Source organism: Mesoplodon densirostris, chromosome 2 (genome assembly GCF_025265405.1).
Source record: "Mesoplodon densirostris isolate mMesDen1 chromosome 2, mMesDen1 primary haplotype, whole genome shotgun sequence".
Taxonomy (NCBI): Eukaryota; Metazoa; Chordata; class Mammalia; order Artiodactyla; family Ziphiidae; genus Mesoplodon; species Mesoplodon densirostris.
The window spans coordinates 165,421,027-165,446,821 of NC_082662.1; the positions used below are offsets into that span (position 1 = coordinate 165,421,027).

General features: G+C 44.9%; 2 protein-coding genes across 3 annotated transcripts in view; one reads left to right on the forward strand and one right to left on the reverse strand.

Moving 5' to 3' along the window:
• NME7 (NME/NM23 family member 7) overlaps nucleotides 1–278 on the forward strand; it is a 263,827-nt gene extending 263,549 nt beyond the window's left edge. For both annotated transcript variants that reach the window (XM_060091294.1, XM_060091295.1), the window contains one exon: nucleotides 1–278. In XM_060091294.1, coding sequence (XP_059947277.1) covers nucleotides 1–33 — 33 coding nt within the window. In that variant the 3' untranslated portion in view covers nucleotides 34–278.
• ATP1B1 (ATPase Na+/K+ transporting subunit beta 1) lies at nucleotides 104–25,498 on the reverse strand. Its single transcript, XM_060091296.1, has 6 exons — nucleotides 24,932–25,498; nucleotides 20,096–20,224; nucleotides 7,160–7,315; nucleotides 5,218–5,402; nucleotides 2,540–2,620; nucleotides 104–1,537 (listed from the first exon to the last, which is right to left on the reverse strand). Exons 1-6 carry the CDS (start codon nucleotides 25,026–25,028, stop codon nucleotides 1,274–1,276), a joined length of 912 nt encoding a protein of 303 aa, XP_059947279.1. The 5' UTR covers nucleotides 25,029–25,498; the 3' UTR covers nucleotides 104–1,273.
• Between the last annotated feature and the right edge of the window lie 297 nt (nucleotides 25,499–25,795).

The following is a 25,795-nucleotide window of genomic DNA, read 5'->3' on the forward strand; positions in this document are numbered from 1 at the left end:
GTTCAATATTTCTTCAAGATATTGGATAACTAGCAGTGTAGAAAGTAAAGAAGTCACAGGTTGTGGTGTTTAGACAAGAGTGAATCACACATGAGGAATGTGTTCATTCTTTTATTGTCCATTGTTTTAACCTGACTGAATACAAGATCAACAAGAGCACTGTACTCCTGGCAATTATGACATATGTTAGAACATGGATTTTGCACTGCAGACAACATTTAACACCAGTCTATGGGGTACTGCATTGCTTTTTATAAAGTCCAAAATAAAGATTTATTTTCAAACAAGTGACTTTGGTTTATTTCATACATTACACTTTTTCTCGCAGAAAAAAATAAAATTGTACAACTGCATAAATATAAAATTCTTCCACCATGAAAATGGTTAAAACATTCATAAAGACACAGCACCAGCAGGTGATGCCTCCAGAGAAAGGAAAAAAGGGAAGTGAAAGAAAATGTACAAAGCAAATTAATCAGCCCTATCACTAGCCAAAGTGACAGGCGCTCCAGATCTCATACACAGCTTCAGAACAGACTGGAGGACAGGGGAAGAGAAGTCAGGACAGCATTCAGTACAAAGCACAACACAACCCATCACCTTTGTGTGTGTTTCTGTAGTGTCACTTAAAATTTAAAGGGCAGTTCCCCCATAACAGCCCACCCCATCCCCCCAACCCAGACCCAGGAAAAAAAAAATAATAATAAAGACCTAACAAACACCACAGGGAAAGACTATGGAGTGTGTTAAAAATGCTCATCGATGGGCCGTTATCATCTTTGAAAGAGCCAAACCCAAAAAGGAAAAATAAAGTACCATGCCAGTTTTATTCCCATTGAATATTTACACCTTGGACAGCAAACTTTGCTCACATTAAGTAGAAAACAGATACGATAAAACATGGCTTGAAAAATGACCAGAGTGTGTGCACCGAGAGTACTGTACACTAAATAAAATACACAAGGCAGCAATACTTAGGGGCCAGAAACACTGCTTACTATAAGTCAGTTATGGAATCATAATTTACAGTAAAAATGGGCATGTCCCAAGGCTCAATTTTTATTTTTCTTTTGTCATTTACAGTAGAATAAATATTTTGTTGCTATTGCTACACTTTAAATTTACATTCTAACCTATTAAATGCAGAAAGCTAGTGTAAAGCATATAGATTAAGTGTAGGTCCCATACGTATTACGGTTTGTTCAAGACTAGTAGGTTTTTGTATCTTTTTTAACTTTTTTAAATGGCTAGTGGGAAAGATTTGTGCTTGTGATCAGCTCTTAACTTCAATTTTTACATCAAAGCGTCCCTGAAAACGGTCTTTCTCACTGTACCCAATGTTCTCACCGTACGCCTTACACTCTATGCGGATTTCCGTGTCCATGGTGAGGTTGGTGAACTGTACAGCCAGCAGGGGCTGCAGGTACTTGGGCTGCAGGAGCTTGCCGTAGTAGGGATAATACTGCAGCGGGAAACCAGGGTAGCTGCCCAGTCCAAAATACTCCACGGTTCCAATTTTCTCCTTATCTTCCTCTCGCTGGAAACCAGAGAGGAAATGAGATTTTTCACGGCTCACGTCCTGGATGACTATTTGTACTCACATACAAATGAGACTCTCAGTCCCACAAAGCAGTCTGCAAGCTACTGCTGGAGGAAATGGGTCATCTGCTGACATGCCAGCTCAAGCCCCTCGCAGGAGGAGGTGAGCACCAACCACTGGAGGATACGGGTACCGCACCTCCCGCGAGAGGAAGAGACACTCAGCCTAGTCCTTAGTAGCCTTGAGAAATGGTCACTAAAAGGAGGCTTTCCTCACTGTACAAATGGGAAACTGCAGCAAAAGCCAACTAAGCCTTTCTTCAAGCCAACACAACCTCCTAGAAATAGGGCCAGCACTGAAAGAAACTCTTCAGTGTTGGCCCAGTGGGTATTTTCAATAACATTACCTCCAAAAGTTTAACTATTTGCCTTTCATTTTCTTGTGTCCATTTCCTTTCTTGGTGCCAACATAAATTTGAACTGTTTGGAGATTTCCCTTTCTTTATTCTGCTTCTCTCTCTAAAGAATCCATCAGGTACCTGTCTTCAGATTTAAAGGGAATACACATTGATGGTTACCTTAATATTTCAATACTTTTTTTAAAGAAAAGCCAGAAGCAATTTTTCAATGTAGAATTGTCAATTAAAAAGAAAAAAAAAAAAGTTGGCCTCAAGTTTTTAACACACCATGTGAGCCAGAGAAGCACTCATGGGCTAGTTCACCTCTCAGTTCTGTAAACCAATTTTCCAACTGATTAAATTCAGATATTTCAGTTTCTTGTTCCAGTGGAGAAACTGACAGATGTTTTTATTTTTGTTACATCTTTCTGTTCTTTTAAGAAGTTCTACCCAGTGTAGCTACAATTCAATCGGCTGAGACTGTTTCCTGGAAGCAGTGCTTCTTATTTCCCATGTCAAAGTTTTACCTCTAATTTAAAACCATCTCATTCATTCTTCCCTCTCTCCTGCCCCACCCTCAGCAACTCTATAGGTCTCCTTACCTTGCCAGTGCACTGAACAGGCAGGACATATGGATTATACTTCATCACTGAGTAAGTCTCCAAGGACTCATTCTTGGGAGGCTAAAAATAAAACCCATGTTGGTCAATTACGTTTGTAAATGATTCCTTTAACTTCTGAAAAATAAAACTAGCTTGTAGCCCAAACAAGTACACTTTGGTCAACTGAAATAATAACAAAACAAACACTTGAGGACAGCAGAATGAATGACTCTCCTAACCAATCTAGGAAAGGTCATGCTGTGATTTTCTTGAAAATAAATGCCCAAGTTTTGTGACCACGACAATTAAGCTGTGATGCAGCCCAGTACTAAATGGAACTTCTAATGGCAACCATTATCAGCTTTATTCAAGGACCCTGAAAAATAAGAACCAACTCAGAAATAATGCTCTCTTCTCATTTGCTAAGATTACAATTAGATGGAAAGGTTGGTTGACATTTCTGTTTTTATAAAACTTGGGCTTTCCTCCCAAGCCATAAATAAATAATGCCATCCTTCTCCCTCAGGCATGCCTTCTTCAAGTAAGCTTTCCTCTTTTTTTTTTTCCTTTTTTCTTTTTTTAAATCTCCAGTGGAGGCCCTGTCATTTAAGTCCCAGTTTTGTTAGGCAAGTCCAGCATGTAAAATAGGTAAAAGTGGCATTCCCCTCAATGAAGGGGTCTTGTGAAGGGGTGACTCCATCGAATGGACCCATAGTACACGTTGAAAATTACTGCTGTAGTGAAATATGCAGGGCCTGCCTTCCTAGATCCCTGGCTCAAATCCATCTCAGGAGAAGTGTGATGGACATCTACCCGCTGGAAGACAGACAGTCACTTGCTTACTCACATCAGCAGAGTATGTGAGTCCTGACATGAGATGTAACACATACGTAGCCTAATCAAAGTCAGATAAAATGCACAATTCTCTATATCAGTAAAGGGCTATTTTTGGTACTGCTCTTTCTTTTGGAATATAAGAAAATGATCATCTAGATTTGATTCTTGGAACTTTCTGCCAGCAATAGATTTATCTTTAAAAATATGAAGAGAAAATACACATTGATAAAGAAGTTACCAGAATCTATCCTCAGGGAGTGAGGGAACGGGCACATCAAGTGAGATGTGGAGTAATCTCTGTAATTCCAACAACCAAAGAGTTGGGGATTTGGGATGCAGGGCTGAATCAGAAAGTGGCAATGGATAACCAAGGGGACTCCAAAGGAAAAAAAACCAAAGACTGAAAAGAAACAGTAGCTGAATTCATCACTTTAACAGAATATCTTTATAAATATGGGAAGAGATATGAATCACAACAGACTCTGTAGGGGACAAATATCATTCAATGTCTATGAAAAGGAATTATCAGAAGTGAGGGATTCGGAGAGCAAAGATCACGATTAGTCCTTTGGGTACACTGCACCAATTCCTTTCATTGCCAAATAGCTTGTTTATCTTGGTGAAGAGTTTCCTAGCAATATGAATATCAACTCTAAGTGTGACATAATGGCTCTCACCATTTTTCTTCGATTACCTCCTAGTCTAAGTGGAAAGAAGATTAAAATTCTGTTGAGAGGTACATTAATTTCTGTAGGAGATCCAACAAGCCAGCCAGGCAAACATCCATGCACCCACTCATCCATTTTTGACTCGTGGCAGTAAAGGAGTTTTGATGTATCCTTCAGTTATGTTAATAAAACTTTTCATCTCTACGTTGATTTTCTTTTGAAAATATTATTCATGGGTAACAAGCATTGTGGAAATAAAGAGCATATAATAGTTAATGAACAGAAGAGCCAGATTCCAGAAATGAAGTAAGTTTGTTCATATAACTCTGTATACTGCAGTCAATTCCTATCAGAACCAAAAATTACCCTCTTAATGGCAATGCTCTCATGAGCAAATGGGAGAAATCTTCTGTAAGAATCCACGCTTAAGAGAAAAGGACAGCATTTTTACTTCATGAGCTGGGAGACAGAATGAAATAAGCAGTCTTATAAAAACAGAGATAACGCCCATACAATTTTTTCTTCTAATTTTAAAGAATTGCTACCATCCCACCAAATGGTGAGCGAAGGCAATTTGCAATTTTTCAATGACCTCTAGTAGTATTTGCCCATTATAAGTTGCAATAATGGCAAAAGCCAATGGCATGGTTATAAAAGTTCAACCTAGACAGTATTCAACTTCTAATTTTGCAACGAAATCTTCATTCAGAAAAAAACAGAAAAACACATTTTTTCTGATGACCAGGTAATTATTTCAGATTACGAGATGATTTTTTTTTTAAAATACTGTGGCTCCTAGAGTACCAAAACCTGAATATGACTGTACATGCAGGTAGGTTTTAAATTGAAAGACATCTTTTTCTCTTTTTTACTTTTAAAGAGTTTACGTTATAGAATTACATTATAGAAATCCAGAACAGGGCCACAGGACTTACTTCAGAATTTGGCTTTGCCACACAGAATTTCTCTAACTTTAGGAAATGAGATTAATGACCTAACCTTAAGAATTCCAAGGTGGCCACAGAGGTTTTCAGTGTTACTCTACTGATCAGGCTTCAAAACTGTCACTGAGTATCCTTTAAACGTCTGTTAGGGTCTCTTTTCATACCAATTAAGGACTACATCGAATTGTGAATGGCTCATCTAAATTCTATGATTTAAAATATTACTTGCCTTAGGTTTGAAGCCCAAAACTCGGTTGAGCTTTATAATGACACATGGTTTGCCCTCTCTGTAGCCATAAGTTTCATCATTTATTCCAGAGCAATTTCCCAACCATTCAAGCTTGAACCTGCAGACTTTTCTCTCTCCTCTTTCGTTGTTAAATTCTCCTCGCTCTTTGAGTTCGCTGGGCACATCTGAAAATGCAAATGCCATTTTCACATTGTACCAACAATTCCCTGTGCACCATTGAGAAAGGACAGGGCTCTCTCTTCCCTGTCACAGTGACTTATTCTAAGACAGGGCTATCCTGCACTTAATGTATTATATCACCTGAATTAAGAAAGGATTTCCAGCAAGCCATCTCTCATCTCTCCACTGACCTTAAAATGGTATTTTACCAAAAGCAATAGCCAGTACCAAAGCTTCACAGTGCTCGATGAACAGCACATGTTTGGTCTCTGCCGATATTTCTTTCTTTAAATAATGGATGACTCCACTAATTAGAAGACTGAAAGGAAACTGGATCTCTCTTCAGGAGTAGCATCATTTGCACAGGTCGACATCAGCTCAGCTCAATAAAAGGGACGTTACAATTAGAACACAAAAGGACTGCCAATAATTTTCAGAACTGGAAGTTTCATGGTCGGGATTTCTCGGAGCTATGCCTCTAATTTAACATGTTAAACAGTATAAAGGGAGTAGGAAAGAATTGTTTTTCCTTTTCAACCACCATTCAAGGTTTAAAAAAATTTTTTTTTGAGTTTTTGCCTTTTAACACTGAGTTCTTATAAGCATTTGTTCAACTGAGAAATTGTTTTGTTGCATTTTTTATTTCAAAGCCAGAGAAAGAATAAATGAGAACAGAATTCAAGGTTAAAACAAAGCATCCTGCAGGAAATGGATGCAAATACCATAAATTATATACATATTTTTAAGTCCACCAACTATTTTCCCTTCAAATAGTAAAGTGCCTCAATTCAGTCCATCTCCTGAGAAGTGATTCACTCTAAGTATCTATCATACGGGCCTTTTAATTACTACAAAGTAAGATGAAAACCTCATTTAAATTCTAATGAGAAAAATTTAGTGAAAGAGTTTCTTTTAAATTACTAAATCTTTTCAAAATGACTTAAAATGGCAATTCACCCCATATTACACAACGGTCTGCCATTTAAAGAACGGGAGGTGATAAATGCTTGAAGTGAATCAGAAAAACTGGTATCACCTGGTAACTCAGAGTGGCATCTTGTTTTGGTAGGCATGACAACAAGGCTGGGAAATTCACACTCCAGGTAGCAAGGAGGGGGATGTGCGTTCCCGTCAATGGCTTAATGAAACTAAGAGCCATTGTTTACGTTCATCAGTCATTCCCTTATCCATATGATCAGCTGTCTAAGACATATTTCATTATCCGTCCTGGCCAGGGTCTCTAAAATATACCCTGACCATAAACCCTCCTCCATCAGTATCAGTGTGGTTATAGCTAATCACACCAAAGGTTCATTTTGGTGACAGAAGGTCCTGTGAACTCTTCTGTAGGGGACAGGGGTTTGATGGGGGGAGGGGGGTGGCGCGGCAGAAATCTGGAAATATAAGCAATTGTATTTCTCAAAAATCAATGGATGTAAGAGAATCAAATCTGTAACTGTGGTCTTTGAGTCTGAGTAGTAAAAACAGAGATATTTGGGAGTGTTCAAAAGTAAGACACCTTTCAAATACAGGTAAAAGTAATACTTGAGGCTATATTGTTTATTTCATTGTATCCAAGCCTAACCCATCAAGTGTTTCTGCTTTAAAACAAACAAACAAACAAAAAAAACAACTATCCTCTCAGTATGGCCAGAGTTCAATCTTTTAATTATTTCACGAGTATCTTTCAATCATTAAGTAACAAATAGAAACAGGAAATCTGAATTAACCAACCACAAACATCCAAAATATGTCTACTTACTGCCACAATCTTCAAAAATCATATCATCCTTCTGGGCCGAATCTTTGTACTTCTCCAGGAACCTAACTATGTTCAGTACGTATGCCTCATAGCTCTTGGGATCATTAGGACGAAAGGCAATTTCAGTCTTTTGGATCTGAGGAATCTGTGTTAATCCTAGAGCAGGAAGAAAGTTAGAAAAACTCAGAGAAAATCATGAGTGGGAAGGCAGTCAACCAAGATACTTCAAAAGCTGACTCTCCACGTATAAAACATAACTTTGCTAATCCCATCTGACTAAAAAGAATGGTTTAAATTCTCTCTCCTGTGAAATCCTTTCTCTGGCATTTAGGTTAAATACCTAAGTACCAGTGACTATGTCTTGATATCAGATGTCATTTAAGTTCCCCAGCAACATTTCATGATAAGCATATCTATTTTTTTATGAATGAAAACACTTCTTGCACAGAGAGGTTAAGTACCTGACCCAAGGTCACAGAGGAAGTGATGGAACCGGAATTCTAACCCAAGCACGTGGTCCTCTAAAGTCTGTTATCTTTCCAGTCCTCCCTTGTGCACTGCTAGCAAGCATCTCATGCAGGTGGCTTTTCCTTTCCTAACTACGTAAGACTGAGCACAGACATCGTCTTCCATACTCCTTTTAATCAATTAACTTATGACCACTGAAAATGCTACAGACTCAAGACTACTCAGCAGAGACATTTCTTTGGATCTTTTAACCTAAACTGGAGGAATATGGAATTTATGTGCAGTTACTACTCCTGCCTTCCATTCCAAACATAAGTGGTTATTCTGAGCAAGTCAAATGCCAGCCAGGGTAAAAACCAAAGTATGTGTACCTTGGATTTCCACTCTTCAATGGACCTTTTAGATTCTTTAACTTCTAAAAGCCTCTGTCATTCACAAGACTTCCTAAATAGATATTTGAACAACACTACACAAGCTAGTGGGTGGAGAGTCAATCACAACGGCATTCTATTCCAGGACGGCCAGATAAAATATAAAATGCATGGTTAAATTTGAATTTCAGATAAACCATGAAAAATTTTTTATGTAAGTATCTCTCGTGTAAAATTCAGGACATACTTACATAAATTATTCATGGTTTATCTGAAGTTCAAACTTAATTGGGCCTCCTGTATTTTTATTTGCTCATCTGGCAACTCTATTTGAATCCCCACTCCCAGACCAGCCCTCTTTGTGTTAGGCATGAAAGGTGCCTCATCCTCACAGTCCTTCAGGGTACCTCCATCACTCACCTAGGGGCTTGTTCAACACGTAGCCTGGCAGACTGCACTCAGGACCTGCCAAATCCCCATCTCTAAGGGTGGGACTTGGGAATCTCTGCTTAACAAGCTTGAAGAGATCCTAAAGCACCCTTGGTTTGAGAACCACTGCTTTAGAGAAGAAGAACCTGAGGGTGGCAATCGTGAGGTGGGTATGAAGATAATGACCTAATCAAAGTGGAAGTGATGACCAGAGTGAGACCAGAGTTCAGTAGGGCCTGGGCTAAATGGCCGTTATATTTTCTCGTCATTAAGGATGGCTTTGAGCTTCAAAAGTAGTTAAATAGGGCTTCCCTGGTGGCGCAGTGGTTGAGAGTCCGCCTGCCGATGCAGGGGACACGGGTTCGTGCCCCAGTTCAGGAGGATCCCACATGCCGTGGAGCGGCTGGGCCCACGAGCCATGGCCGCTGAGCCTGCACGTCCGGAGCCTGTGCTCCGCAACGGGAGAGGCCACAGCAGTGAGAGGCCCGGGTACCGCAAAAAAAAAAAAAAAAAAAAAGTAGTTAAATAATGAGGTGGGGGGCCCAGCTCAGGGGGCTGAATGGGCAAGTTCTGGGCTTGCAGTTCCCTAGAGGAATGGAGACGATGGGAGATGAAGACAAGCAACGTGAGGGTCTGGAGCCAGGCAGAGAGGGTGCCCGAGACAAACTACAAGTGACGTTAAGAATCATCTCGGAAGGGGTGATGGAGAACCTGAAGAATTTCAGGGGGAAAAAAAGCTGTCAACAGTGATGGAAATGAGTCAGAGAGGAAGTAGCAGAAAATCTTCAGTTAAAAATCAAGGTTACTACAATTAAAACATTTTTTTATGATGCTCACAAACTGTAGGAAACTGTATGACTTTAGCAATTTAAATATACCCTAAAAAATGTTTTTCTACATTATTTAGTTAGAAAACTGGCATTGTGATTATTTATTGTACAAAGAGGTCACATGATAAAGATGATAGATATGTGCAAACATAAAGTAAAATAAACAGAGGTGAGGAGAAGCTTTCACTGGGGTTTCCTGCCTGAGCTAGTAGGGTAAATAGGGCTTCCCCGGCTGAAATGCAGAATGTCTGGGAAGGAGGGTCATCGCTGGTTTGGGTTGTAAACAAGACATTTAAGTCAAGGTGATTTGCTTGGACCTGGGGAAGTGCAGAGACAGTCCCAGAGCCAGAGGTTTAACAGAATTCAGGGGGGTGGTATGTTCTCCCAGAATAGCCCTGGAGTCAGGAGAGAACAGAGCTTTGAGGGACATTCCCATGCGAGGGGCCAGAGAAAGGCAGCGCACAGGGCAGCCAGAGAACTCGGAGGCAAACGCCTTTGAATTTGTCAGGCAGGAGGTCTGCCTCGAACCTGGTTGAGAAGGTGGTGGGTAGAAATGGACTCAGAGAAGATCTATGTGCAAAGGGTTAAACAGTGTTTCCAGGCTTGGGAAGGAGAAGGCGGGAGAGCGGTAGACAGATGAAGGGTGAAGAAGATGAGAGCAACTGTCAGAAGCCAAAGAGCAGTCTCGCCTGATCTTCAGGTAGGAAGAAGGTGGGGAAGGACCGTCTGGCTGACGGCAGGGACATCAGTGTGATGAGTCACAGTCGTGCCAGCCATGGTCCATCTGCAGAGCAGGTGACGCAGCAAAAAAACAAAATGCTAACAAAACGTCAGTGAGCCTGGTGTGAGATTTGGAGCATCTCACCCAACAGGTTAAAAAGAGGAAAGTGACCCTAGAAGGTCACACTGAGAGTAAACACGGTAGGACCTAAATGGCAAGGTGAGGGTCACACGGGTCAGTGTTCCCTCTGGCCTGGCTTCAGCTCTCCTCCCCAGCAGCCCGCCTCTCCCTTTTCTGGCCGCTTCTGCACCCCTCTTCCAGCGGCTGTTCTATCTCCCGGATGTGTGTGTGAGGACGAGTGATGTACTTCTCAGATTCTCCCAGAGAGAAAAGGATAGCAGCAAGAGGAGGTGGGATTCTGCAGCGTGCTTTTCATCCCCTCCCAATGCCAAGTGCAGGGTCTCCACTATTAAAGAGACCACGTGACACGTGGGAGACCCCAGGCATTAGCTCCTTTCACTCAGTGCTGTGGGCCCTTTACTACCGAAAGGGTACTGCTAGTGAGTGAATTCTTCAGCAGACTAATGGAAATATGGATACTATTATTACATGCACAGTGGTACCCACCGGCCCAGAAAAACGTTATACACAGTTGGTCTTGTGTCTACCAGTTTCCAAGAGCCCAAATCCTTCAGAGTTTGGCTTACGATCCAAGCCCTGTCAAGCCTTTATGTTACCACATGAGAGAAAAGCAGATCACGCACACTTGAAGAATCTCTACTGTGCTCTGTACAGAGAAGCATCAGAAACGGGTGAAACTGAGAATGCAAGAGGTGAAATGGACAGTTAAGCACTGGGTCTTACAATCCTGTGACTTGCCCAGCTGGATTAGACCCTGGGCCAAAGTCTCTGCCCCATCCTTTGCATTTTCAGTGACATACAACCTTGGCAAAGGGAGCCCAGGAATGATGGGTCAACCCAGGGAGCTCGGCCGTATCTCGCTCTCTTCTGTAAAGTTTCCCTCTGGAATCTCTGAAGGATTGCAGAACTAATATAAGCCTTAGTGACTATCCTTTTAAGATACCTAACTTCTGATCTAAATGTTGCTTATCCAGAAAAGCATGAACCATTTGGGTCGAGGTCACGCAATCAGCTTCTCTTGCTAAACCCTCACCTATGGAGCACGTAGGTAAATAATACACAAATATCCAGGAGGCCGCCCCACAGTCCAGGGTGGCTGTTGCCTCCTTGGTGTGCTCTTCAGCCCCTCCTCACATTTCTGAAGGTCCCTCACTCTTTCACCCACCGTCTCTGCCTCCTCTCTTTTCTTTGTCCAGAACCTGCTGACCTGAGAATTCCTCTTCCTGGAAGCTATCAGAGATCAGTCCCCGCCGGGAAGGTTCTGTTCTGGATAATCTTAAAATCTCTGATGAGACTTTCTCTAAACCATTAGGAAAATTCCTAGTCATTTCCCTAAAGCAATTAGATACTTACAAGAGGCAGATGAAGGACCCTTGCCCTGATATCTAAATCCTTTAAACCATTTACTTTACAGTATCAGACTAATGGAAAGAAGGGATAGAAAGAATTAGGATTGGATTTGGCAACTTCTTTATTATCTTGAGTCCACAGGCAAATTCCTCAAGCCTGACCCTCTCCAAGGACACACAAATCCCATCTTGCTGACTGGCCTTCTCATTAGTTGTTTTCACACTAGGTCAGATACTTTCAGCTGTCCCTCTCCACACTGCTCACTCCTTAACAGTCCTTAGTTATAGCTCTGGATAAGGACGAGCTTTGTTTGCAGTGGTAACTCCCAGAGGCCAAAGATAGCAGAACACCCAATCACTAGCTTGTAGTTTCAAATTATGTTCCAGGAAACAGATCTATCTAACCTTTTGCTTCTTCAGTCTTCTGAACTTGAACCGACATTAACCACGCTGAGCTCTCTACAGCTTTGCCCTGATCAGACCATTTGCCTTAAATTACAGATTGATTATTATCAAATAAAGCCACCTGAAAGGATTGAAATGAGAATCTGGATATGTGAAATTTTAATATTTGGTTTTTAATGAGTAAGTCAGCTTAACATAAGATTTGAAGTTAAAATAATAATTAAACAAACAAACAAACAAAAACCCTTTGGCTCTGCATTTGCTTTTTTTTTTTTTTTTTTGCGGTACGCGGGCCTCTCACTGTTGTGGCCTCTCCCGTTGGGGAGCACAGGCTCCGGACGCGCAGGCTCAGCGGCCATGGCTCACGGGCCCAGCCGCTCCGCAGCATGTGGGATCTTCCCGGACCGGGGCACGAACCCACGTCCCCTGCATCGGCAGGCGGACTCTCAACCACTGCGCCACCAGGGAAGCCCCTGCATTTGCTTTTGAGTTACACTGGCCTCTCCTTGGTTCCCCATCTCCTGAGAAACAAATAAGGAAAACACTCAATCTTCGGCTTTAGTAGGTGTTCATAGCAGGAGGGGTCAGGGCAAGTAAAAGAGGGAGGGAAAGGAAAGAGAAAAGAAAGGCTTTTCATTAAGAAAGAAGTATTTTGCTTCCAATTAGGTTTATAATGTTAGCAGGCTTATAATTTCTCCATCTACTTCTGAGTCTGAAGTACTTAAACTAGAATGCATTCATTTTAACCTTCTGACAGTTACTCAAAGGGAATCCCACAGCACAGCTGCTTGTACCTGTCATTTACTACATCCAATAAATCACTAGCCCAAATACTCCAAATAGGTATCATTTTCCACAGAAACCTCCAGGAGGCAAAGAAATGCTTACAAAGGTAGCCATGCACACAATACATATATATCATGTGTCTCCTGTACATTCCAAGAGGAAAAGTAATTTTCAATTAAAAAAAAAAAGCTGGGGGTGTGTGATTTTATACACACAGTCATACATTTCTAGGCACACATATATACATATATACACACATACATACACACACACACATACAAACACACACAAATTTTACCCCTTCAAGTGCCACTAAGATATTTATGGGTTTTGATTGTTGCTTTTAATTTTAATTTTACCTCTGCATGATTAATATCAATTTACCTAATAAAATACAGGGAGAGCACAGGAAAAAAGGTGCCACTTGCCTTCTGGAAACCGGTAGCCTAAGCCTCACCTTCTGCCTCAGGTTCAGCTTTTGACTGTGTCCTGGGATCAGCTGACGTCAACCCCCCTACCTCCAGGCAGGGTCACATCTACTCTCCCAAACCCTCAAGAAGCTGCTCTTTTTGAAGAAAAGTCTTAGAAAGATGGGTTGCTGGGCTTTCTCTACAGCCTATTTGGATATTCAACAACGCTTAGTGTATGGAAATCTTTTCTCCTAAGCTAAATGCCATGCACACTGGTTGAAGGCCCTTCTCTGTTTATGGAATTACCCTTTATCATCAGATTTTTTTTTCCTGTAGTTGTATGATCATCTTCAGATGAGCAGAGAGAGAATTATTTAGTTCAGGGGCTCTATCTTAGATGTGCACAGAATTTCACAGGGACATATCTTCGATATTTTGTATAGCTCATTATTGTGCTTGTTCCGAAGAAGATAAATGACAACCCGTTTTATAATGGGAAAATATAAAGAGTCAAATCCTACTATTTTACGTTAATTATGCTTTTTTATCCAAGGCCAAACTGAAGAACAAGCACACATAGTATTTTGACTTGAGATATAAAATTTGCTAAGTGACCAATACTATCCCAAAACAAGACACCATGTTATCCAGGATATTCGATGATGTCTATTCATGTGTGTTATGTGGGGAAAGATACTTTTCTGGTCGGAAGCCACTAGGTGACACCTCCCCGCTCCCCTTCATCTCCCCAACTTCCCTCTCGTCTTGTCTGTGTCGGATAGGCTCTGGAGTCCTGAGATCACTAGAATGAGAGCACTGAACAAGCACAGACATCAAGTGCAACCCAAGGCATCTTACCACAGACATGGAGATAGACATGGAGGCCGTGAGGCTGGTGCTGTTTCCACTGCCGTCCTCCCCGAGCCCTTCCCTCAAGTGAGCGCAGCGGGAAAACCCTACGTGAAGCTTCACAGATCCATCTCCCCCTACACCCACCCCCACCTCTGCATGAAATTTATTACCTGCTCCTATTCATCACAGGGCTCTGCTCACTCATCTAAAATGAGCATATGAATGAAGACACATTTTGTGTGTGGCTCCAAGAACAGTTTTAAGTTAATTATAGACTTCCCGTGTACCCGAGCTGACTTATTAGTTGTACCCTTGTCTTCAGACATGAAGAAGTGGGTGAGTTGTGGAGGCCAAACAGCGAGGCTCACCGAGGAAGGGAACTTGGAGTTTGCCGCTCTCAACCCTTTATCAAACTACAGCTCTGGGCAGTAGCTTCCAGAAGAACCCTAGCGCCACCAATGCCAGTTCATCCACAGCCTTAAACCCTGGGAGTAGGTTGGCAGGACCCATCTGAGGGAGGGAGGAGAGGAGAGGGAGCCGAGCGCCAGGCGGGCCTGGAGGGCATCACATATTTATCGCGTCAGCTCACAGATCAATGGAATCTAACAAAATAGCTGAAAAACACCTTGTTGGCACTTTGAAGGAACAATTCCTCTGGAGCATAAGGAAGCCAAACATGTCCAATTCCCCCTTTGAAATTGAAGTGAAAGAGAGTAACATGGGTGTAATGTAGCTTGAAAAAGAAAAAAAAGCAATTCTGAGCTCGATATGATGACTTCTCAAAGATGTTATGGAAAAACCCAAATGAACTTTTTCGGCCAACCCGATACGATGAGACTGGAATTACAGTGCCTTCTGGCTTAATGGATTTGAGGACAAGATGTTTCCCTCTGCCAATCAAGATGAAATGGAGTCTGCTGGTGGTGGCAGTGTGGGCTGCGGTCTTCCCACCCTGTTTATTCTTCTGCCTTGATGCTGGTTACCATCTCACGGTAAATATGACCCTTTAAAAATGAATTCTAGGGCTTCCCTGGTGGCGCAGTGGTTGAGAGTCCGCCTGCCGATGCAGGGGACATGGGTTCGTGCCCCGGTCTGGGAAGATCCCACATGCCGCGGAGCGGCTGGGCCCGTGAGCCATGGCCGCTGAGCCTGCGCGTCCGGAGCCTGTGCTCCCCAACGGGAGAGGCCACAGCAGTGAGAGGCCCACATACCGCAAAAAAAAAAAAAAAAAAGAATTCTTCCTGCATTGAGCCATCTTTACTTCAAAGCAAAACAAAAAACCTGTCCACAACTTAACAGGAAGAGAAGAGTCCACATATTCATACCTGCTTACCAGGAAGTAAAGCAGTTGGGAATCTCCCTGGACCCCCTGACTGACACACACACTTTGGTTCATCCCACTGTGGCTCTGTGAGCAGCAGGGATGGAAGAGGAGACTTTTCCATTATACCACTGGCCAGGCAGCGAAAAGTGCATGGTCAAACCAGGGACGGGGACTTGTGAGCGTGACGGTGGGGTGGGGGGGGGGGGGGGGGAGCGGGCACGCTCGTGTGCCTCCTGCCCTCTCCAGCATGCTGACACCCATGTCTCTCTCCAGATCCAGCACCGTTAACATGGTGAGAAGAGATGCCACTGCCCAACCGCTGAGGACTTTCCTAAGACGGTCCCTCAGGGAGGAAAGCTTGGCAGGGGCTAACCCAACAGATGTGGGTATTTTAGAGGGAGAGATTACAGAAGCAACACAATGTCACTTGAACATTTTTCTTCAACATGTTTCCTCACCCAACTTCTCCCGAACACTTTTCATGGACAGCTAAGATTCTATTACCTTCACGAAAATCTAAGTGGCATATCATCTAAGTGTCAAAGCATCTCTGTTATATCATCCAAAGCCTGGAAATACTGAATTCAATATCCAAAAAGAAGAAACTGCTGCTTCCAGTGAAATGACAGGGCTATAAAAATAGAGATGGTTGTTAATAATGCCACCTAATGCCACTAGGTTTGCAACTATAAAGTACTATTCACTTTACAGATATTTATCATCTCTTTTAACCCTTACAGGTATTATTCCCATTTTATAGATCTGAAAATTGAGGCTTAGTGAAGTTAAGTACTGTGTAGAATGGTAGGATTGTGTCCAGCTCCACAGCCCCTGCTTGTCATTCTCAGGTCAATTTTACTGGGAACCTCTGTGTCGTGGCTTAGGACCTCAGGGGCTGCTTTCATATTTAGGCTTAGGCAATGTGAAATTGCCAACACGTAACCATTTTTGACATACAAAAATAGCAAATTAATATGTTTCGACATAAAATCTCAGTAGCCCTTGCCTTCCAGGTTGAGTAGGCAGATCTGTTCCAGTATCTCATAGCAACACAACTCTGTAAGACATTATAAGCAGTGATGGCCACCACTGCTCAGGGCAAGAAACCGTACATGTCATCCATTTTTTCTTACATTTTTCTTCCGTTTGATGATTTAGTCCTTACTCTGAGACTTTGGGGTTTAGCCCAGCATCTTGTCCATTGTTACAGACATAGCGACCCAAATGCACTGACTGCACCATTGCCACTACTTCATTTGGCCACATTCACACATGTTATTTAGGAGCGATCTGATTACTAGGTATTCCAGTGTGAAAAGGGCAGTCAAAACCCGGTCTGGCCAGGTTTGTATTCATGACTCAAGTTCAGTTAATAATAGCATTAATAAGTCTTTATATCTTTAAAGGATGGACCAGCTCTTTCACTCTCACTAGGTCCACTTGACTTAAACATACACGTTTCTCCCTTTAACTGTCATGAAAATACAGGCTGAGAGATATTAAGTTGAAGTCAAAAAATTGCCAGGGTATCCTTCCATATATTCCTTCCGTTTGTGGCCTGAAGGAATAGTTCCTGCCTACCAAAAATACAAATTCTTAAGATTTGCTCTGCAAGATGCCAGGAGGAGAGCTCGGAGGGTCCCTCAGAGCAGTCAGGGTCCACGGGCTGCCCTTGTAGCAGCACGTGCTCTGCCGACCTGGCCTCCCGGTTCAAAGGCCACTATCATTTTCAGATTAATGCCATGTCCCTTGGAAAGGCGAGGGTAAAAGGGGGCTTGACCTAGACTCTCCTGGCAAGGTGATGGGTGAGGGGATGATGAAAAGGAGAGGCAGAGAAGTGACAAAGAACTCAAGGGACAGGGCAGGGAGGATGGAGGACTGAGGAAGCACTTCTCCTATGACTCAGACCCAAGGACAGGGACGCATATTTCCAAGATGAGCCGCCAGCATTCCTCTGGAGACGTGACGGTTTGTCGGGTCAGTCCAACTGCTGTGAGGACACGAAATATAGGGACTCAGAACGTGTCTTTTAGGAAGGGGCTGGAAGGAAGGGGACGGAGGGAAACGGAGAGGAGGCACCTCGGCCGGTAGAGTTTCCAGGCAAGGTCATTTACAAGCCCTTACTTAAAAGGTCCAGCTCTTTGGCTGTTTCTTTTTGAAAGTGAAACTTCCCTTTCTGCAAAGAACATGAAGCATATTTTTAATTTTACTAAAAAAGACTGATACCCCAAAGTCAAACTAGTCAAGGACTAGTTTTTAAATCTAGGAAATTAAAGAAAATGCTTGACTTTGGGGTCACCTTTGACTTCGAGTATAAGAATTATTAGAAAATGGCATCATGATTGAAAATTAGCTTTTAAATGGCAAAAAAAGAGAAAAAAATAAAAGGTCTACACAAATTTAAATTATGACTAATGCTACCATAAAAACTCTAGCAGGGCCTCCCTGGTGGCGCAAGTGGTTGAGAGTCCGCCTGCCGATGCAGGGGATACGGGTTCGTGCCCCGGTCTGGGAGGATCCCATATGCCACGGAGCGGCTGGGCCCGTGAGCCATGGCCGCTGAGCCTGCGCGTCCGGAGCCTGTGCTCCGCAACGGGGGAGGCCACAACAGTGAGAGGCCCGCATACCGCAAAAAAAAAAAAAAAAAAAAAAAAAAAAAAAAAAAAAAAAAAAAAAAACTCTAGCAGAAGTGAATGTGAGGGACTTCCCTGGGGCGCAGTGGTTAAGAATCCGCCTGCCAATGCAGGGGACACAGGTTCGAGCCCTGCTCCAGGAAGATCCCACATGCGGAGCAACTAAGCCCGTGTGCCACCACTACTGAGCCTGCGCTCTACAGCCCGCGAGCCACAACTACCGAACCCGTGTGCCACAACTACTGCAGCCCGCGCACCTAGAGCCTGTGCTCTGCAACATGAGAAGCGACCGCAATAAAAAATCCACGCGCTGCAGCGAAGAGTAGCCCCCGCTCAACACAATTAGAGAAAGTCCACGTGCAACAACAAAGACCCAACACAGCCATCAATAAAAATAAATAAATAAATATATTTTAAAATATATTAAAAAGAGAAACCACTGCAATGAGAAGCCCGCGCACCACAACGAAGACCCAATGCAGCCAAAAAAATAATTAATTAATTAATTATTTTTAAAACATGACCATGAAAAGACACACTATGCTTTACTATCACAAAAGCCAGAGTCCAACATGTTTACTTAAGAGCCTACGTTTCACTGTACCAACCAGAATTCTTGCTTCAACCTTTCCACAGACCCACCTCTTTTAGGAAACAGTTGCTGGAAACTGGGGATTATTAAGCAGTCATTTTATATACTTACATGTTCTCTTGTTTTTCACTTCCAAAATCCCCTAGATCTAAATTTATCTGGAAATATTGAGGGGTTTTCTTACGGTAGAGGACTCCTTGACTTGGGGCTAAATACCAGTGTTTTCCATCTCCATATTCTGAAGATTTTCTTCCGAGGGACTTTCTCGTGCCCAAGGAGGAGGCAGACAAGGCTGTGACTGGCGGCTGCACCTGATCAAGGCTGCTCAGTCCCATGAAGAGAGCCTCAAGATTGTCACCTCAGTACAGCTGTTACTAAACCGTTGCCCAGGGAAAGTGTAGAGGGGACGCGTCATTGCCACCCCCAGCAGCAGGCAGCCTCAAGGTCACTGACAATGTGAGAACCCGGAAGTTATGCAACATCTCCTCTCTCCAGGTCCCAACAAAGACTTTTAGATGAGCCAGACAGTACAATCACAAACAGAACAATCGGTTGTGGCTGCTGTCTTGTCCTTCTGTCAGCGTCAGGCATGAGGGCAGTGGGTCTCCCCAGGGTTTAGTGACCAGCGTGGACATGCATGCGTACAAGGCAGGTCACTCAACAGTGACAGCACCCACGTCACCGCAGGGCACTCATGCGGCAGTTTCTCTATGATAACCTCTTTGTTGCCCTAAGTTTTCAGAGCTAAAGGAGACAGTTAACCTGCAAAGGGGGCCCAGAAAGCCAATAAATAAGACTCCTATTAAACAAACAGGCATATATATTGAGAAGTGAAAAGAGAGAGTGCCTTTGTTCAAGCTCAAGTTGACCGTGAATAGCAGGTGGAAGAATGGACCCCTGAAGTCAGGGTTCCTCTCCCTGGGAGCGGATGGCCATTTCAGAGCTTCTCATGATCCCTAAAAATAAATTAACCTTTAAAAATGGGAGCCAGGGCTTCCCTGGTGGCGCAGTGGTTGAGAGTCCGCCTGCCGATGCAGGGGACACAGGTTCATGCCCCAGTCCAGGAAGATCCCACGTGCCGCGGAGCGGCTGGGCCCGTGAGCCATGGCCGCTGAGCCTGCATGTCCGGAGCCTGTGCTCGGGAGAGGCCACAACAGTAAGAGGCCCACGTACCGCAAAAAAAAAAAAAAAAAAAAAAAAGGGGAGCCAGAGTGGTTTTTTATAGGATTTATCTGAGTCATAGGCCCCTCAAGCAAGTGAAAAATGTGCGTGAGAGCTGGAAAGGCCCCGTAATGATCCCACTAACCAAGCCCTTGGGTGGGAGGCACGAGGAGAGCAAGACCGTGGTTGGGAGTCACGGAGGCGGTGAGTGGCAGGCTGGGTAGAGGACCAGGGCTCTCCTCGCTCCCAGCAGAGCTGGGAAAATAAGATGTCTGCAACCCTAGGAGCTTTGCCTGCAGTGCACGTAGGAGAGCTGGCTGCAACAGACAGAAGTCCCGATTTTTCCTTCCTAGGCTGGGTTTAAGACCACACGATAGACAATTTTCAGAAGAATATTTTCGCAATTGAAAAAGTGACGCGCCTTTTACCTCCAGAAAAACTGAACTTATTCACGTTCATTTTACCTGGTGGAGCCACTCGGTCCTGATACGTGGGCTTAAATTCACTGATGGTGAGCAGCATCACTTGGATGGTTCCAATGAAGATGCCAGCCAGGCAGCCATAAAATATTACGTAGAACAGAAGGATCTTAACTGCAAGGGGAACAGACAGAAACAAAAAGGCTGTGATGCAGTCACATGCTCAGAATGCAAGGCAAACCTTCCCAGAGACGAATGCATTTCCTTCCTGGCTTCCCCTCCAAGCTGTCTTCAGAGCTTCCTTTTCCAACACTGATCAAGAGAGCGCATCTCATTCCCAGACTGTAGGGTAAAAACAGGGGGATGGGCAGCCCTCCATTATAGTGCATGTGTGTTCCGGGTAGGATGAATATTCAATCAGAACTAAGGTTCTTTATAGGAAATAATTTTATTCCCTAAATTAAAAACAAAATGCCACAGGACTTCCCTGGTGGCTCAGTGGTTAAGAATCCGCCTGCCAACGCAGGGGACATGGGTTTGAGCCCTGGTCTGGGAAGATCCCACATGCTGCGGAGCAACTAAGCCCGTGTGCCACAGCTACTGAGCCTGTGCTCTAAGCCCACAAGCCACAACTACTGAAACCCACGTGCCTAGAGCCCGTGCTCTGCAATGAGAAGCCACCACAATGAGAAGCCTGCGCACCACAACAAATAGTAGCCCTCGCTCGCCGCAACTAGAGAAAGCCCGTGCAGCAGCGAGGACCCAACACAGCCAAAAAATAAATAAATGTTCCTTTTAAAAAAAAAAAGTCCTGAAGATCATCAATAAAATCTAGGGCTGTGTTTGTGTGCTTATGCAATGCATTTCAAATATGACAACATACTTCCTTAGAGACTGATGTTTTCTTTGCTTGCTTATCCTTTGACGTTTCAATACTACAATCCAGGCTCTGCTGCTTCTCCAAACATTCAAACACCTGTGAGTTTTTATGCTGAGAAAGAGCAATGAATGCTGAGAAACCCAGTGAAGCTCTCCTGACCAAGTACATTGTCTTTCCTTTCAGGGGCACCAAACAAGGGAAAAAAAAAAAAAAAGGAAGGAAGGAACTGCTATAGTAAAAATGGCAAGCGCATTTTTATTTCATCTTCTGACTAGACTCAGACTAAGGACTGACTTGATAAGCTGCATTTTCCGCTCCCCCTAGTTCACAGGACAACAGAATGGAGGCTGAAAGAGCTGCAAAAGCCAAAAAAAATAAATAAGAAACCGAGAAGCCCATGGACTGGAATGAGGCTATCAGTTACTGGTTTACAGGGATTATCTCCCCAATTAGCCGCATAGTAACAGGCTGTACTAGGCACCACCGGGCAGCCCTGTGCCAGCCACTCAATGTGAAGGCAGCAGTGGGAACAGTGAACCGTAGGGTTATCAAATCTGAAACATGACTGCACAAGGAAGCTTGAGCGTACTTCTCAAAACGTTCAGATCTCCTGCATTACAGGCTGGGGTCCTTGGGAGATAGCAACAGAACAAAAGCATCATTGAAAAGAAATGTAAGTGAGAGAGAGAGTGGGGGGGGGAGGGAGGGAGGTCAGGAGGCAGTGGGTTCACTGTGGCTGGAATCGGCCAGGTTTGCCTTCTCCGTACATTTAAAAGCTCAACTTTTCTATCAGCAAATAAATAGTTCAGGGGAAAATCACACTCTAGAGCTGTTAAAACAAGCAAAACACACCAAAATGCTTAATCCTTTTTCTCCTCTATTAAAAAAAAAAAAGAAGGAAAAGGGCAAAGACACAAGCAAAGATAAGGAGAGACGAACAGACTGTACAGTCCAGAACTACAGCTACGCAACTCAACCAGTGCTTCCCGCAGGACAAGGGTTAAGGGCTGCATTCTGTATCCAGGCAGCAGTAGGCAAATGGCAAGGCTGTGACGTCAAGCGATCTGAAAACATTTTCCAGGGAATGCTCCTAAGAGGTACAAGAGTTGGTATAACATGGTCAGAAAGAGAACTGTTGTATCCTCTTTTTTGCTGCCCTCGCCTCATCTTGGCGCTCACAGCCTAACCACGGAAGCATTTTTATACTCATTCCTTGGACTCCAGATACCTAATTTTAACATGAGGAGGTACATAATTGAGGCTACGATTTAAAATACAAATATGATTATGGAAAAACAACTCATTCTGCAAGCACGCTGATTAAATTGAAGGAGATACAGCCTTTCCTATCTGCCCGACACTATACGCTAAGGGCAGTGGGGGGATTCTTCTCTTTTGCTCAGAGACGTTACTTGGCACAGATTGCCCCGTTGGTACTGTGAGGTCACTTGGTTAGAGTGGACGATGCAGGTGTGGCAGGGCCTATGCAGTGGGCTCACCGACACACAGGCTCAGAAAGAAAAGCTGGGCATACTGTACCAACCAGCCAGGCTGGCACAGAGGTTAAACTTTAGAGACGCTTTTTTCCTTTGAAGCAATGTTTCTTCCTTTTAAAAAATGCAAGTAATATCGAGGTTTTCCAGTGAGGAAACAAACAAACAAAGAAGGAGTACCCTTCAAAAGGTCACAGGCAGGAGGGAAAATGGCCTCTGGGCCCAGCAGTAGACATAAAACACTACCGACGCCTGTATTAACTTAATGAAAAGGGAGAAAGCACCAGGTGATCTGTGTGCTGCGCTTTCTCCAGCAGGTGACAGGCGAGGCTCCTGCGTCCATCTTGGTGAAAATCTACCTACAAGCAGAACTGAACCAAGGGCAACCTGCCCTGGTCCCAAGGGCATCCACGTTGGGCCCAGTACTACAAAGGTGGCATTTTCTCCATAGGAGACACAGCTGCTGCTACCCTCTCTGCCTGTGAGAGGCTCTGTCATTTCTTACATTGCCAGAAAGGAGTAAATGTATTAGTGCAAAATAAAAACCGGATTTTTTAACCCAGCATCTTGGAAAATGGAAGGAAAGATGAGACAAGAGCACCAGTCCTGATGTCTGCATTCATTAATCAGTGTATTAACACTTTGCTGTATGTGGTATCAAGACACAAACATCAACACACTCTCTCTCTCTCTCATATGGAGGTGCTGCCTTATAAAATGTCAGCTTACAAAACAAGTCGTTTCCTACTGCCTTACCCTCTAAAACAAATATTATTCTGGAAATGGAATGAGGAACGAAAGACATTTTCTGAGAGGGAAAAACACTAGAGGGCAAATTTTACAATATGGCTGGGGTCAATGCAGCCCCTGGCCCGTGACGAGGCTGGGGTCAGATCATCGTGGTAGGAACCTCCAGTGAATCTGGGGGAAGAGGGCCCATTCTGCTGTGCACCCCTCAGGCCTCACTTGAGTTACCAGGAGTTGCTGGGAGATGGCCCAGGCCAGGAGCTGTTCACCCTACAAAACACCCAGAGTTCTTCAGGCTTTCCCTTCCGCGTTAAAAAAACAGAGAGCTATCTTTCTGCATGAGAAACTATGGCAGTAATCTCACTGAAGAACAGAGTCTTCCCAAAACAAAATATAGAATACAAGCTAAAAGCCATCCCTTTAAAGACCTACACTTAACATGGCTCAGGGATATCTATGCTTCTCAGCACAGGTATGGGATGAGGTTTCACCTTGACTAACCTTGAAATGTGATGCATTATTAACCCTTTACTTTTCAATCAAAGAGACCCACTACAGGCTGCCTTTTTTTTTTTTTCTCTACAAAAATCGTATATTCCAGCTTCTTCCATTTCAAAATGTCAGCCAAGCGTTATTTCCCTGACTCATTCTCCTGCCGATGCTCACAGATCCTTCCAATCAGGAGCACCACATCAGCACCTACCCAGGGCTCCCTTAGTGGCTGCAGTGGTGGTGCTAGTGGTGTCTATGATGATGATGATGGTGATGATGATATTAGAGAAGAAGGAGGGGGCAGTGATGCAGGAGGAGGGTTCCCTCCCTCTCTCTCTCTCTCCCCAGCAGTCACGACTGTTACAGATTTGCCTACAACTCTGCCCTTCAAAATGACCTTAAAAAAAAATGTCACCCTTCCCGTGTAGAGAGGTGGAAGACAAGTAAGGTATCTAATTTTCAATGGGGGGGGAAAAAAAGTCTATCCAGCCAAGCAACAGGCTGCCCAAAATCTTATAAGATAACCTGCTTCTGCCTTTGTGCTATTTATTTCTTACACTAACCCTTCACCGTAATCAACCCAAGCTACTGATTCTGCATCTCTCTGTAGACATTGAAAACAACCAGACTTTGCCATGTTTTGGGGCCAAGGCTCAGAAACGAAGTCCTGACATGGTCCTGGGCCATTTCTGGGCTGTGATGACTCCAGGGTAGGTCATCGGGGGAAACTCTGGTCATCGCTACGAAATACTGCAGTGTATGGATTCTGCCACCATCACCGCCGCCCTCCCACACCCGCCTTTTGAGGTACATATTTAGACTAGAAGAAAGCTGCTATAATACACAACCTCGCCTGCATTCGATCCGATTACCCTCATGCGGTTCTCTCAGAGCCTCAGATCTCATTTTCAAGGACTTGGGACATGTCTGTAGGGAGAGGCATATCTAGTCTCCCACAGTCTGACCATTCCCAGGACGGGAAGAGCTCAAGCGACGCTCCGACAGACTTCAAATTACCAAGACCGCTAAAATATACATAACCCTCTGCCTGGCGCGCTCCTATCCCCACCCCGCGTCTAGCCCGGGGATTCCGCATTCCGCACAGGATGACAAGCCCAGGCCGGCGCAATCTGAGCAGAGCTCACCACCCGACCCCCTCCGTCCTCTCCAGCGCGCAGCGTGCGGAGCGGTCCGCAGAGCCTGCGCAGGGGATGCGCCTACCAAGAAAGACAAGGCGCTAGGAGCGAGAACTGCGGACCCCGTACTTACACCAACTGCCACCGGTTCTGCCCAAAAACTCCTTCTTCTCCGAGTTCCAGATGAATTTCTTCCAGCTGCCCTCCTCCTTGGCTTTTCCGCGGGCCATGGTGGCGGGTCAGCAGCTGCCGCGGGGACTGAGGGTGGGAGACTGCGGCGTGCGCCCTCGCGTCCTCCCCGGCTGCCGGTCGGCGTCCCCGGCCTGGCTCTCCGCAGGCTGCACCCGCCGCTGCCGCTGCGGCTCTCAAAGTGCCAGACGCGCGGTGGAGGAGCAGAGGCAGGAGGGGGAGGCGGCGGCGGGGGCGGGGGCGGAGAGAGGAGGGAGGGACCGCGCACGCTGGGCGGCTCCGAGCCCCGCACCTATTGGTGGGCTCACGGCCGCTCGCGGGCTCTCTTTGGTCCGCCACGCGCTCCTCTCGCCCGTGGGGGGTTCGGGGGCTCCACGAACCCGCAGCTGCCGCTCCCGCTGCCGCCGGGGACGCGTGCTCGGCCCCCACCTCCTGTGACCTCTGCAGAGACAGGCAGGGGACAGGAGAAAGTCAGAGGCAAGAGGACGGACAAACGGGCTGCCGGCCCAGGGACCAGCCACGAGCCGAGAAATTGGCTGAGGGCGCACGCCCTACCTTTACTATATACCGCGCCGAGGCGGCCGGGCGCCCCGCCCACTAGCGGCCCGGCGGGCCAATCGCCGGCGCGGAAGGGGCGGGGCCTAGGGTCCGAAGGGGCGGGCGCGGGGCCGGCACAAAGGAGCCGGGGCGGCGGCGTGAGGGGCGGGCTGGAGAGCGGGGGCGCGGAGAGGGGCCGGGGGAACGGCGAGCGGCGCGCGGGCAGCAACACGCAGCCCCCTCCTCGCTCCGGGCTGGGCGCATACTCGCC